Here is a 12,845-nt window from a genome sequence, read left to right on the forward strand (position 1 = left end):
TTTTCAAATTTATAAAGGAGACATTCTTTTTTTAACGAACCAAAAAAAGATTCACATAAACTGAGGGAGTATTAGTTAAAATTAAATCTATTCTTACCAATACAAAAGTGAGCTACATTTGCTTTCACTGATTAATTGCAAAATTTCTCAACATTTGAGTTTTCTTTAACAAGAGAAAAAGTTTGATTTACGTTTGAGTTATGCGAAATGGTCCAAATTTTAAGGATTTAAATAGTTGAATGGATTTAAAATTTGAAAGATATCAAAAGTATATAGTAATGAAATAGTATCAATACTTTGAGACGTTTCAAAATTTTTATAAAAAATGTGTTATATAAATTGGGACGAATGAAGTATTATTATATTTTGTAATTTATTTCATCTATATGAAACGAAATGGACAAAGCCCCAAAATACTGCCGATTATGAACGAGACCAAATGGACAAACTCCGAAATAGCGAACAACAACAGTGAACTGTGTGACCTGTGCTAGATAAAGCAAATGAAACCTCATTGATGAAGAAAAACATTTGACAATCGAGGTCAAAAATAGATGCCATTTAGTATAATTGCTTAAGATGGCCTTTAGATTATATGTTGTACAGACAAAGTGGGACGGCAGGTTGGGAAACACTTTCCTTCATTCCTATCTGTTTTAAAGTGAAAAGGACAGACAAAAAAGAGTAGAAAATGACTTCCCATGTTCCTTTGCCGTAGTCTAAAGTCTCATATATTACTTCGTCTATTATATCATTTCAAATACTCACACTGAAAAGCGAAAAAAGATCATTATAAAATCACAAATTCATATCCGAGTCATTGAGTTAAAAAACTTTTGGTATTTAAATAGGACGAGCTATTTGAAAGTGGCGTTTCTTTTTTCGCAAGAAGATTCATATTCAACATTCTTTTTTGCGCCGAAAGAAGGAGTGCTGATCTCTTCCTCTTGAATTACAATCCTAAATGTCATTTTCATAACAAAGTAAAACACACTTAGCAACTGTTTTCTGCTTATCTAAATCAAATCTCTGCATTTGGGATTTGGATTCAACGGTCACATATTCTTCCCGGGTTTCCGTCCAATTTTCCAACTGCCAGGGCCCACTTTTTGCACCTTTGTGGGCCTTATTTCCACTCAACTGTTTTCCCGGCCCATATGCTCTTCATATTATAGAATCCTTCCATTTAAGTAAAAATAGCACGGTATAACCAGTTTTCGGACTGGTCATTCAAAAATAGTCAGCGTTTATGAAGTCAATTAAAAATAGCCACTATTTTGCTGCAACAGAGACCGGTCCAGCATAATATACTGGAGTTCGGTGCACTTGTATGAACTCCAGCATATTATGCTGGACCGGTATATTTTGCTGACTCCAGTATAATATACTGGAGACTGAAGCACCGGTGCTCCAAGCTCCAGTATATTATACTGGACAATTATACTTGCTGGAACTCCAGTATATTATGCTGGAGTTCTAGTGTACTTATGCTGGAACTCTATCATATTTTGGAGTTCCAGCATACTTATCTTGGAACTCCAGTATAATATGCTGGAGTTCAAGCATACTTATGCTGGAACTCCAGTATAATATACTGGCGTATTTTCCATGTTTTGAACAGTGTTTTCGCTCAAATTTATCTTTACATGAAAAGTGGCTAAATTTCGATTACTTTTGAAACTGACTATTTTTGCACGATCAGTTGTAAATTTGGCTATTTTTGAATTTCTCCCTCCATTTAATGAAACACTACACAAAACCTTACTTTAACTACCCATCCGTTTTAACATATATGAACTCGTTTTCTTTTTGGTCAATATAAAAAAGAATGATCCCTTTTTATATTTGGAAATAGAATACCATTATACAATGATGTATAGCCACATAAAATATATGTGTCTTATTTATACTGCAAGTTCAAAAATCTTACTCCCTCTATTCCAATTTATGTGAATCTATTTCCTTTTTGGTCCGTTCCAAAAAGAGTGACCCCTTTCTAAATTTGGAAATAATTTACCTTAAACTTACAATTCTACCGTTAAAATAGTACGGTCTAGCCAGTTTTCGGACTAGTCATTCAAAAATAGCCAGCATTTACCAAGTCAATGAAAAATAGCCATTATTTTGCTGCAACAGAGACCGATCTAGCATAATATACTGGAGTTTGGTGCACATGTATATGAACTTCCAACATATTATGCCGGACCGATATATTATACTGGAACTCCAGTATATTATGTTGGAGTATTTTTCCGAAATTTGAACAATGTTTTCACTCAGATTTATCTTTGTGGCTAAATTTCGATTATTTTTGAAACTGTAGCTATGACCACTTGTAAATATGGCTATTTTTGAATTTCTCCCAATTCTACCTTTAATGAGAAACTTTTATAACCACACAAATACGCTGGCCCCTTTTTAACCTGTTTAGGACAAATTCCAAAAGTCTTTATTTTTTCTTAAACTTCGTGCCTAATCAAACATGTTCACATAAATTGGAACGAAAAACTTATCTTTTTTCTTAAACTTCGTGCCCAATCAAATAAGTTTACATTAAGTGAAACCAAGGGAGTATCATTTTTCCTAAATTTAGCCTCTATTCATGGGATAGTTATATTTAGTACCTACTTTGGAGTGGATTGAAATCCTCTATTCATGAGATAGTTATATTTAGTACCTACTTGTTAGGAGTAATTTTTTTGTGATGTAAGAAACTTGTACTAATTTTAGGAGTAATTTCAATTGGAGGGCTTTAGTTTTGTGTTATAATTTCTTTAATTTGAAATAAAATCTCCTGGACAACTTCTTGTCATTTTTGAAGGAAATTTCGACCATTTCTTCTTCTTCTTCTTCTTCTTATATATATATATATATATATATATATATATATTGTAGACAATAAATTGCGTCAAGAAAATAAAATCAAGAATAAAAATATCGCAACAATCGTAGTATTATATTTCGAATATTTGAGTGTTACAATCTCTATGATTCCACTGATTCAACTGATTCAACTTTCCAATTGTAATTAAATTCAAGGGCCTTTGAGCTTGGTCTTGAATCTATGATTGTTGCCACGAACGATGATCTTGTTCTTGAGCTTGAGCTTGATTGCTTAAACTTGACCTTGATTTGTTCTTCGTTCTTGAGCTTGAACTTGATTTCTTGAACTTGAACTTGATTGCTTGAAGCTTGAAACTTGTAGAGAAATTTGCAGCGTTTGATCCACAAGCTCTCTCTTGCTTCTTGTTATAACTTCTGGTCTCTTTCTTGAGGTGTGAAGACCCCTATTTATAGTTGTGGGAGGGAAGAGTTATGCTAAGAACAAACTCTTTCCGACCAATCAAATTGAAGTGTGACATGACCGCATTTGATTGGCCAGAACATGTCACTTGCACACGTGGCGCAATTTCATTGGTCTTTTAGTGTGACTTGGCATGCCTTGTCATTTTGACACGTGGCATGATCCTATTGGCTCTTCCGTTTGACTTGGCGTGCCACATCATTTGACACGTGGTACCAAACTGGGCCTCTAGGAAGATGTCATCTTGGGCTTAATGAAGTGGGCTCATCACTTTAGCCCAATTAAATGGACTAGCCCAATGGATTAAGACTTATTTATTTAATCCATTTATATTGGACTTATAATTAATCCAACTATATTAGCCCAAGAAATTTATTTGAACAAATATATCTTGAATTAAAAATATTCCCAACTATTTTATGGATTTAATTCCTATAAAATTTATATGCCTACAAATGCCCCTACTTCAAGTCTTGTCAGAGTGTAGACTTGTCGGAACTCCGAGGACATGACTTGAAATATCTATGCTTGAATAATAATATAGGGGTTTATATATTTGTAGTCTCAAATAAATCTCACAACACTGGTAAATTCCAAGGGACAGCACGTTCACGCGAAGTTCTGAAGCAATTGTCATCATAATTAATATAGCAAAGATTGCTAAAGTTGAACAAATTTGGACTTTCGAATGCCTCTCACGTGAACATAGCAGATGCTAAGAAAGATGTACACCTACAATTGTGGAGACATTAGTAATTCATTGCATGTCTCAAGTTCTAACAGTATGCACATGTTAACCTTAGCGAAGTGGAGCTTTACAACGACCAATAGTCTTTCCCAATTCTAGTTGGATACGGAAGATGTCTTATGATCGACCGCCTCTGCTAGCCTAATTTTACTGGGACTGGTCACGTAATTTGGCTCTAATTAGGAGATAACTAGATAATAGCCGAGTCCCACATCGAAGATTCATTCTCCGTAGCTGCTTTGCAAACTCTATATAAACCCCATGCTCCAATGTTTCGTGAGCATCAATTTGCATATTTGCAAGCCACTTGAGTCTATTTTTTAGATTCGGAAGCATTAATGCGAAGGTAATTTCTTCTTCTTTTCTAGTGTTTTTTTATTTGTTTTACGTTGTTGTCTCTTTTTTTAGTAGTAACTTCGTCAAATTATGAAATTCTTTAAAAGTTTGAGATGAAGGTTTTTAAAAGTTTGTAATGAAGATCTTTAAAATTTTGTGGTGAAGACCTTTAAAAGTTCGTGCAATGATCTTTAAAAGCTCGTGGTCAAGACCTTTAAAAGTTTGCAGTGAAGACCTTTAGAAGCTTCCGGTGGAAACCTTTAAAAGCTCGCAATGAAAGTCTTTAAAAGTTCGCGACAAGTACCTTTGAAATTTGCGGGGAAGACCCATAAAAGTTCGTGCGAATATCCTTAAAAGCTTGTGGTCAAGACCTTTAAAAGATCGTGGTGAAGACCTTTAAAAGTTCGCGATTAAGACCATTAAAATTTGCGGGGAAGACCCATAAAAGTTCGTGCGAAGGTCCTTAAAAGCTCATGGTGAAGACCTTTAAACGTTCGCGATGAAGACTTTTAAAAGTTCGCAGTGAAGATCTTTAAAAGTTCGCGGTGAAGACCTTTAAAAGTTCGCGACGAGTACCTTTAAAATTTGCAGCAAAGATGCATAGAAGTCCGTGCAAAGATCCTTAAAGCTTGTGGTAGAAATCCTTAAAAGTCGGCAGCGAGGACCCTTTAAAATTTGCCACGAGCACCTTTAAAAGTTCAAAGCATACGCCTTAAAAGTGCAGAACGAAAACCTTAAAAATCCGACTGCCTTTAAAAGTTCGAGACGAACACCTTTAAAAGTTTGCAATCAAAACTTTTAAAACTTCGGATGCCTTTAAAAGTTCGAGACGAACACCTTTAAAAGTTCGTGACGAAACCGTTAAAAACTCGGATGCCTTTAAAAGTTCGAGACGAACACTTTTAAAAGTTCGCAACGAAAGGCGACTTTTTTTTTATTACTTATCTATGCTCTCTTTCAAGGTTGCGATTGTTACTTTTCCCTTTTTGACTTAGGTGCTAACAATTTTTTTTTGCAGCTTGAACATGGTTTACTTTAGAGACTCAGCATCCTTTTCCTCCACGTCCAAGTATCTTGTAATTATAGAGCACAAGGATAGTAAAACAGAGACCAGATTACTAGTTGACACAACACTGACCGGCTTATATACAGCTTCGTGGCCATTTTTGCAAAATCCATTTTGTTTGACAGATTGGACCTTTGAAAACACCAAACATAAATTCAAGACATGGACTCTTCGTTCCCATAATCACAAAGTAAAAAATGTGGCAAGTTCCCTCCCATGCTTAGGACGACGAATCCTCAAAGGAGAGGTATACTGGAGTGATTCCTTAACTTTTGGTGGCGAATTTCATTATATTCCCAGCTATTGGGAGTGGACCGAAGATATCCTAAGTTGGAACCATCGAGCATTGCGAGCCATCAATATTTACGATACTGTCTATGACTCATTGTTTACTTATGATCATTCTACAAGTATCATCCAAGCCTTTTGTGAGGCTTGGTGTCCTCTTACAAACACGTTGCTTACCTCCATATCCCTTTGGGACTTGTTCACTATTGGGGGTCTGCCTTTAATCGGGTCTCCTTATGAAGAGGTTATTCCAAGTACTCGAGAACTTATAGGTGCTTACGACAAGGATAAAATGTTCCTTCCACAAGTCTGTCAGTAATTGTTTGATGCATATCACCAACTCCGAGAAGGAAACACTAAAAATCATAATGTCCCTGTGAGAATATGGATAGAGTTTTGGAGCAAAAAGGTTGTGAAGTATGAACAACCTCCAGCGAGAAAAGAAAAGAAGTCAGCTCGTCTCAAATCAACACACAACCCTACTGGAGCCATAGGTAAAATGGTCAATTGGTCGGAAGTTGAAGATGCACTATTTGTTAAACTTGGCGTTGGAAGTGACAAGAAAGATGAAGTATACCTGACTGCCTTTTTATCATGCTGGTTATGTGTCTTTGCGCTCCCTACAAAAGAAGGCGACTTTATTCGGCCTGAGACTTTCAAAATTGCAGGCCTTCTAGCATGTGGAAAAAGAATTAACCTCGTCGTTCCAGTCTTAGCTAGCATTTACAGGGGATTAAACACAATTTCAAATGGCTCACCACTCGATACTTCTAGAGTTCACTTCCCAATTCATTATGTGTATGGTTGGTTGGCCTGTTACTTGAAGACTCATTTTTCTCTAACAAATAGGCCGTCTACCCCTATGATGGCCATATATTCAGGTGAGGGAACATCGAGATACTTCGGGAATGAAGACGCGAGAAAACGTATTCATGGAGGAGAAAGTGTCGCATGGACTTCCACAATGCCAAGTAATTCTCAACCGTATTATTATCGTGATGATGGCAACAAGGAAGAGTCCGAGTCAAATTATTTTATGAGTATTCGCTCGAATTACCTTCCTTTGAGAAATGGATCGACCTTCATCGTGGAGCCTTATAGCCCTTATCGCTTCAGTCGTCAATTTGGTTTTTATCAAGACATCACTGGTTGCTTAGATCAAGATTTTCGTGAGTGCTCTTAGACAAAGGATTGGAACTTTTACGAACTTGCATTTTGTCTAAAAGCAGGTCAAAAGCCACATTTCCCCCTATTATGTCCAAGATTAAGAAGTATGTCTTGTCCGATTATAAGTCTTGGTGGGAAAGAGTGCATGGAAACTTCCTTGAAAACCACTTGCAATCTTTGGTGAATACCGTTGGGTCAGTTATTGCTACGCTTTCAGAGATCATGCCTCAAGAGCATACCTCCTACTTTAAAATCCAAAGTGGTTGCACCATGAGACGTCAAGGGACCCCATATAAAGAAGTTTGTAAAAAGAAGGGACCTTCTCAGGTTTTCCAAGTCCATGGGAGTTCCTCTCCATTAGGCACCGTTGTCCCTACCTCCAACAAACACCCACCCCAAAACGAGAGTGATAGTAGTCATGGAGATCAAAACTTCAAGCAGGTGAAGCCATAATCAAACAAACAGGGAGATGCTAATTTGGGTGTAGTCGAGATTACTGACAGCATCGGTAGTGCTTCAAGGACTTTGACAGCTATCAAAGAGGTAACGATTAAAACTTTCATATTATCTTATAATATCCAAGTAATTTTACTAACCGTATATTCTTTTCCATGCAGCCAAATGGTGTTCATATTTCAATGGCGTCACACCAGAGCAAGTCACAAGGTAGTAGTGAATCTGTGGCGGAGCCAGATTCGAGGAAATCACTTCCAATACCTAAGTCAGACCTAGAGGCGACTTCCATTCCTAGTCTTGGAGCAAAATCGGGGCCTAATTTTCATCAACAATCAGCACCAACAATGTCTATCTTTGATGGAAGAAAGGTTGTCTTGACTCTTCACAAGGATTACATTTCGAATGCCTGGGCTAAAATTCATGCCAAACTCAAGGATGCTACCACAGACAATGCTTCTTCTCTTCAATTCGCGATCCAAGTGATTCTCGAGGAGATGGACGGAAAGGGTGTGGATATTTCCCCTCTAAAAGACCTATTGACGTCTTTGTTCAAGCTTGCCACTTCATATGACTAGGCACGATCAGCTCTTTCTGACAAGGTTGTGGATGTTGAAAAATTTGAGTCATTTTTAAATGCCAAGGAACATCTTGATCTTGTCTTGATTGAGAAAGGGGAGAAGGTCGAGAAATTGTCTGCCACCAGGCAGTCTCTCAAAGAGGCCAAGGAGAAGGTGAAACAGTTAAGAGCTCTTCGAGTTATTGCCAAGAAAGAGGTTGAAGAGATTGAATCTAAAGTCTCATTTTCTGAAGAGGAGTACCGTAGATGTTCTGATGTTTCCTTGACAACTGCTGATGACTTGGCCGATGTGGAGATAAAAAAACAGAACTTGGAGGCCACCCTTAAGGACTTAGTCAATTACAAGTTGTGTTTAGATTAGCCTATATAGAGTATTTTATCTGCCTCTTATTTTTTTTCTTGCATTTAGTTAACTAGCGAGTATCCTTGAAACTGAAAACTCTACCTGTTCTACTTTACATTGCTCATTTTTTATTGATGTTTCTCCTTCTTTTTTTGACCAGTACCAATAGTTACTTTCTTAGCATGATGCGTTGACGTTTACGTAACAAAACTTGGCTTTCTTTGAGACAATATTTTGAAACTAACTTTATATTGCACCGTGCTGTCAATTCCGGATTTGTGCAGTCTCACCAAAAAATTCATATCTTGGTGTAGAAACGTCGAAATAATGAACCATTTGATTTATTAAAAACTAGACTTCAAGATCTAGAAATATCCAAAATTCTCAATCAAACAACTTTAAAATCGTCCCAGATAATATTTTGAAATCAACTTTATATTGCACCACGCTATCGATTCCAGATTTGCGCAGTCTCACCAAAAAATTCATATCTTGGTGTAGAAACGTCGAAATTACGAACCGTTTAATTTCTTGAAAACTAGACTTCAAAACCTAGAACATATCAAAAATTATCAATCAAAAAACTTTAGAATCATCCCAGATAATATTTTGAAAGCAACTTTATATTGCACAATGCTATCAATTTTAGATTTGCGCAGTCTCACCACAAAATTCATATCTTGGTGTAGAAACGTTGAAATTACGAACCGTTTGATTTTTCAGAAACCAAGCTTCGAAATTTAAATCATATCCAAAATGCAACATTTAATGCCTTAGGATAGTTTTAGATATTATTCCAAAGTCAATGTAAAATTCTGACACGCTGACGATTTTAGATTGCGCGACTTCACCAAAACTTTTGTATCTTGGTATGGAAGCCTCGAGATCGGAAAATGTCTTACTTGCCATCAATAGAAATTTAAGAGCTATATTCTCACAAATATATTGGGTTCAAGTCTCACTGAATTTGAAACATTGTGCCAAACAATCTTTTCCTTATACTTGTATTTCCTTTTGACGCCTCTCTTCTCTTCCCCCCCCCTTTTTTAAGGCAGAGGGCGGACTTGGAGACCAACAAACTTGAAGCTTTGGTGAACTTAAAGACATAGAGAATCCCTAGACTTTAATGCAAATACTTGACATCCTCCTAAAATCGGCCCATTGAAGATATCAATTTATCATGGAGGGTTGCCCCCTTTAAATCAAATGGGATCAAAGTTCAACAAGAGAATGGCGTTTCAGCTTGATTTTACATTTCTCCATACATCACTCGGACAACAATTGGGGAAATATGTATCTTTTGAACTTATGCGACTGAACTTAGAATAAAACTCTAAGCTGCCTACGTACCTCAGTGAAGAGGATCAAGTCATACGTCCTAACTTTTGCCTATGCCGCCTCATTCGAAATTTTCAACCTAGCGGACTCTTTTTTTCTTTTCTTTTTTTGGGTCGTACACAGTTTATACTCTTGCGGGCCAGGAGTGTTGCAACATGCAGTTTAGGCTCATGTGTCAAGGAGCGTTTCAACTTCAAGGATAATACTTCTTTAAAAACATGCCATTGATAGGGCCAATTCTCATGCCATCTACATCAACCAACTTGTAAGCCCCACTTGATTAAGCTTCTTGTATGACATATGGCCCATACCATTTTGAAGTGAACTTCCCTACAGGTTTATGAGAAGTAATTATGGGTTTTCGTACGGCAAGGACTTGATCTCCTACTTGAAAGGATCTCAGGCGAACTTTTTTATTGAAGGCACGAGACAATTGAGCTTGATAACATTCAAGACTCTGTTGAGCTTCCAACCTCTTCTCATCAAGAGCCTCCAACTCTGCTAATCGAAGTCGAGCATTTTCTTCATCAATGATGCCTTCTTGAATAGCCAGTCATAATGAAGGTATTTGACACTCGAGTGGCAAGACGGCTTCGACTCCATAAACGAGTGAATAAGGAGTTTCTTGTGTTGGCGTGCGGTGAGTCATCCTATATTCCCATAGAGCTTCTTCCATACAGTCTTTCCAATCTCGTTTGGATTTGGAGATGACTTTCTTTAACAAGTTGCATAGTGTCTTGTTGAATGCCTCGGCTAGACCATTGACAACAACATTGTATATCAAAGAGTTACGTTGCCTGAAGCCAAAGAGCTCACAAATCTTGTTCATCAACCTATTGTCGAACGGATTTCCATTATTCGTTATTATGAACGGGAATGCCAAAGCGATAGATGATGTTTACTCGGATGAAACTTGCAATATTTTCCTTCTTTACCTCCTTAAGAGCAACAGCGTCAGCCCATTATTAGAAGCAGTCAGTTGCAGCCAAGATGTATAGGTGCCCACTAGAGGACTTTGGTAGTGGTCCAACAACATCCAATCCCCAAGTGTCAAATGACCAGGATGCAACAGTTGGGCGCAAAAATTCAGGAGGTTGATGAATAAAATTCGCATGGAATTGACAAGCCTTGCATCTTCGAGCATAGTCTAAGCAATCTTTTACCATCGTTGGCTAATAATATCCCATCCTTTTTATATGGAAGTGGAGCTTTGGTCCAGACTGGTGTGACCCACATACCCCAGAATGCGCTTCTTGCAAAGCTTGGAGTGCTTCATCTTCCCCTAAGCATCGCAAGAGTACTCCCTCGAATGGTCTTATGTATAGGGTATCTTTGTAGTAAAGGAAGCGAGGTGTACGACAATAGATTTCAATTCTTCTCCACAGATTTTCTGGAAGTATCCCATAGCATAAGTAGTCGATAATGGGTTGTCTCCATTCTTCTTTCTCAACTTCAAAAATAGCGACAAGATGCTTGAGTTCATTTTCTTCACCTTCAGCCTCATTTGGCAGCGGTGCTACCCATTTTTGGCAGACAGTAACTTGCGCTTGATCAGGCAGGGTTAAAGACGAAGCTAGGGCAGTTAAAGCGTCCACCTTCTTATTTTCTTTCCTTGGCACATGCTGAAAAGTCACATCACCGAGCCACCCCATTAAATTTTTAGCGTAATCATGATATGGGCGTAGTTCAGGCTTCTTGACCTCGTAACTACCTAAAAGCTGATTGACCACTAACTGATAGTTACCAAAGAATTGCAATTGCAACCACTTCATTTCGACAACCATTTCGAGCCCAAGTATTAGTGCTTGATACTCAGAAACATTGTTAGAGCAGAGTTGCGTCAAGGTAAAAGAGTAGGGCAGAACTTCACCTTGAGAAGTGACAAATACTACACCAGCACCAGCTCATCCGCGATGTGCAGCACCATCAAAGTACATCTTCCATGGAGGCTGAACTTTGATGACCATGGCGTCCTCATCTGGTAGTTCATCAGTTAGCTCCCAATCATCAGGTATAGGGTGATCTGCCAAGAAGTCCGCTAATGCTTGTCCTATTATAACCTTTTGAGGGATGTACATGATTTCAAATTGTTGAAACTGGAGGTACCACCTTGCTAGTCGATCACTAAGGACAGGTTTTAACATCACGAACTTGATGGGATTTGCTTTAGAAACCAAACGAACGACATGAGCTTGAAATTAGTGTTTCAAATTTTGGATTGAGAAGACTAGCGCCAAACATAACTTTTCAATTGGCGAATAATTCAACTCATTTGGTGTCATCATCCTGCTCAAGTAGTAAAGGGAGTTTTCTTTCCCTTCACTATTTTCTTGGGCCACTAGTGCTCCAACAGACCTTTCTTATGCTGAAATGTATAGTATCAGTGGCTTTCCAAGTATAGGGGCTGCCAAAACTGGAGGCTTTATCAAGTAGGATTTAATTCTCTCAAAGGCATTGCTACACGCTTGGTCCCATTTGAAAGGGACACCTTTCTTCATAAGGCGATTGAATGGTTGGCATCTCCCAGCTAGGTTTGAGATGAATCTCCTAAGGTACGCTAACTTTCCCTGCAGACTTTTCAATTCGTGAATGTCCCGAGGCTCAGGCATTTTCAAGATTGCATCTACTTTGGCTTGATCAATTTCAATACCTCGATGTGGAACAATGAAACCAAGGAACTTTCCGGAAGTAACTGCAAAGGCGCATTTCAATGGGTTCATCCTAAGTTGGTACCTCCGGAGCAACTCAAACACCATTCTCAAGTCTTTCAAGTGGTCGCCCTTCTCTCTTGATTTTACCACCAAGTCATCAACATAGCATTCAACATTCTTTTGGAGAAGATCGTCAAAAATATTCTGCATAGCCCTTTAGTAAGTAGCACCAGCGTTTTTCAAGCCAAAAGGCATTACCTTGTAGCAATAAATACTCTTGGGGGTACGGAATGCAGTAAGTTCTTCATCTTTTGGCGCCATGCAAATTTGGTTATAGCCTGATGAACTGTCCATAAATGACATTGCCTCGTACCCAGTAGTAGCATCGATCATCAATTCTGGAATGGGAAGTGGGAACTCATCTTTCGGACATGCATTGTTAAGATCCCTAAAGTCAACGCACACTCGAATCTGACTATTTTTGTTCCTTACAAGGACAATACTTGAAACCCATGTTGGGTATTTAACTTCACGAATAAAGCCAGCTTCAATTAGTTTGTTAACTTTGATT

At 37.9% G+C, this 12,845-nt stretch overlaps 1 protein-coding gene across 1 annotated transcript; it reads right to left on the reverse strand.

Annotated features, from left to right (window-relative positions):
* Positions 1 to 8,629: 8,629 nt before the first annotated feature.
* LOC138883772 (uncharacterized) lies at positions 8,630 to 11,407 on the reverse strand. The gene is made up of 3 exons (XM_070164483.1): positions 10,862 to 11,407; positions 8,763 to 8,837; positions 8,630 to 8,650 (listed from the first exon to the last, which is right to left on the reverse strand). The coding sequence occupies exons 1-3, from the start codon at positions 11,405 to 11,407 to the stop codon at positions 8,630 to 8,632; spliced, it is 642 nt and encodes a 213-aa protein (XP_070020584.1).
* Between the last annotated feature and the right edge of the window lie 1,438 nt (positions 11,408 to 12,845).

The sequence above is a fragment of the Nicotiana sylvestris genome, chromosome 12 (genome assembly GCF_000393655.2).
Source record: "Nicotiana sylvestris chromosome 12, ASM39365v2, whole genome shotgun sequence".
Classification (NCBI taxonomy): Eukaryota; Viridiplantae; Streptophyta; class Magnoliopsida; order Solanales; family Solanaceae; genus Nicotiana; species Nicotiana sylvestris.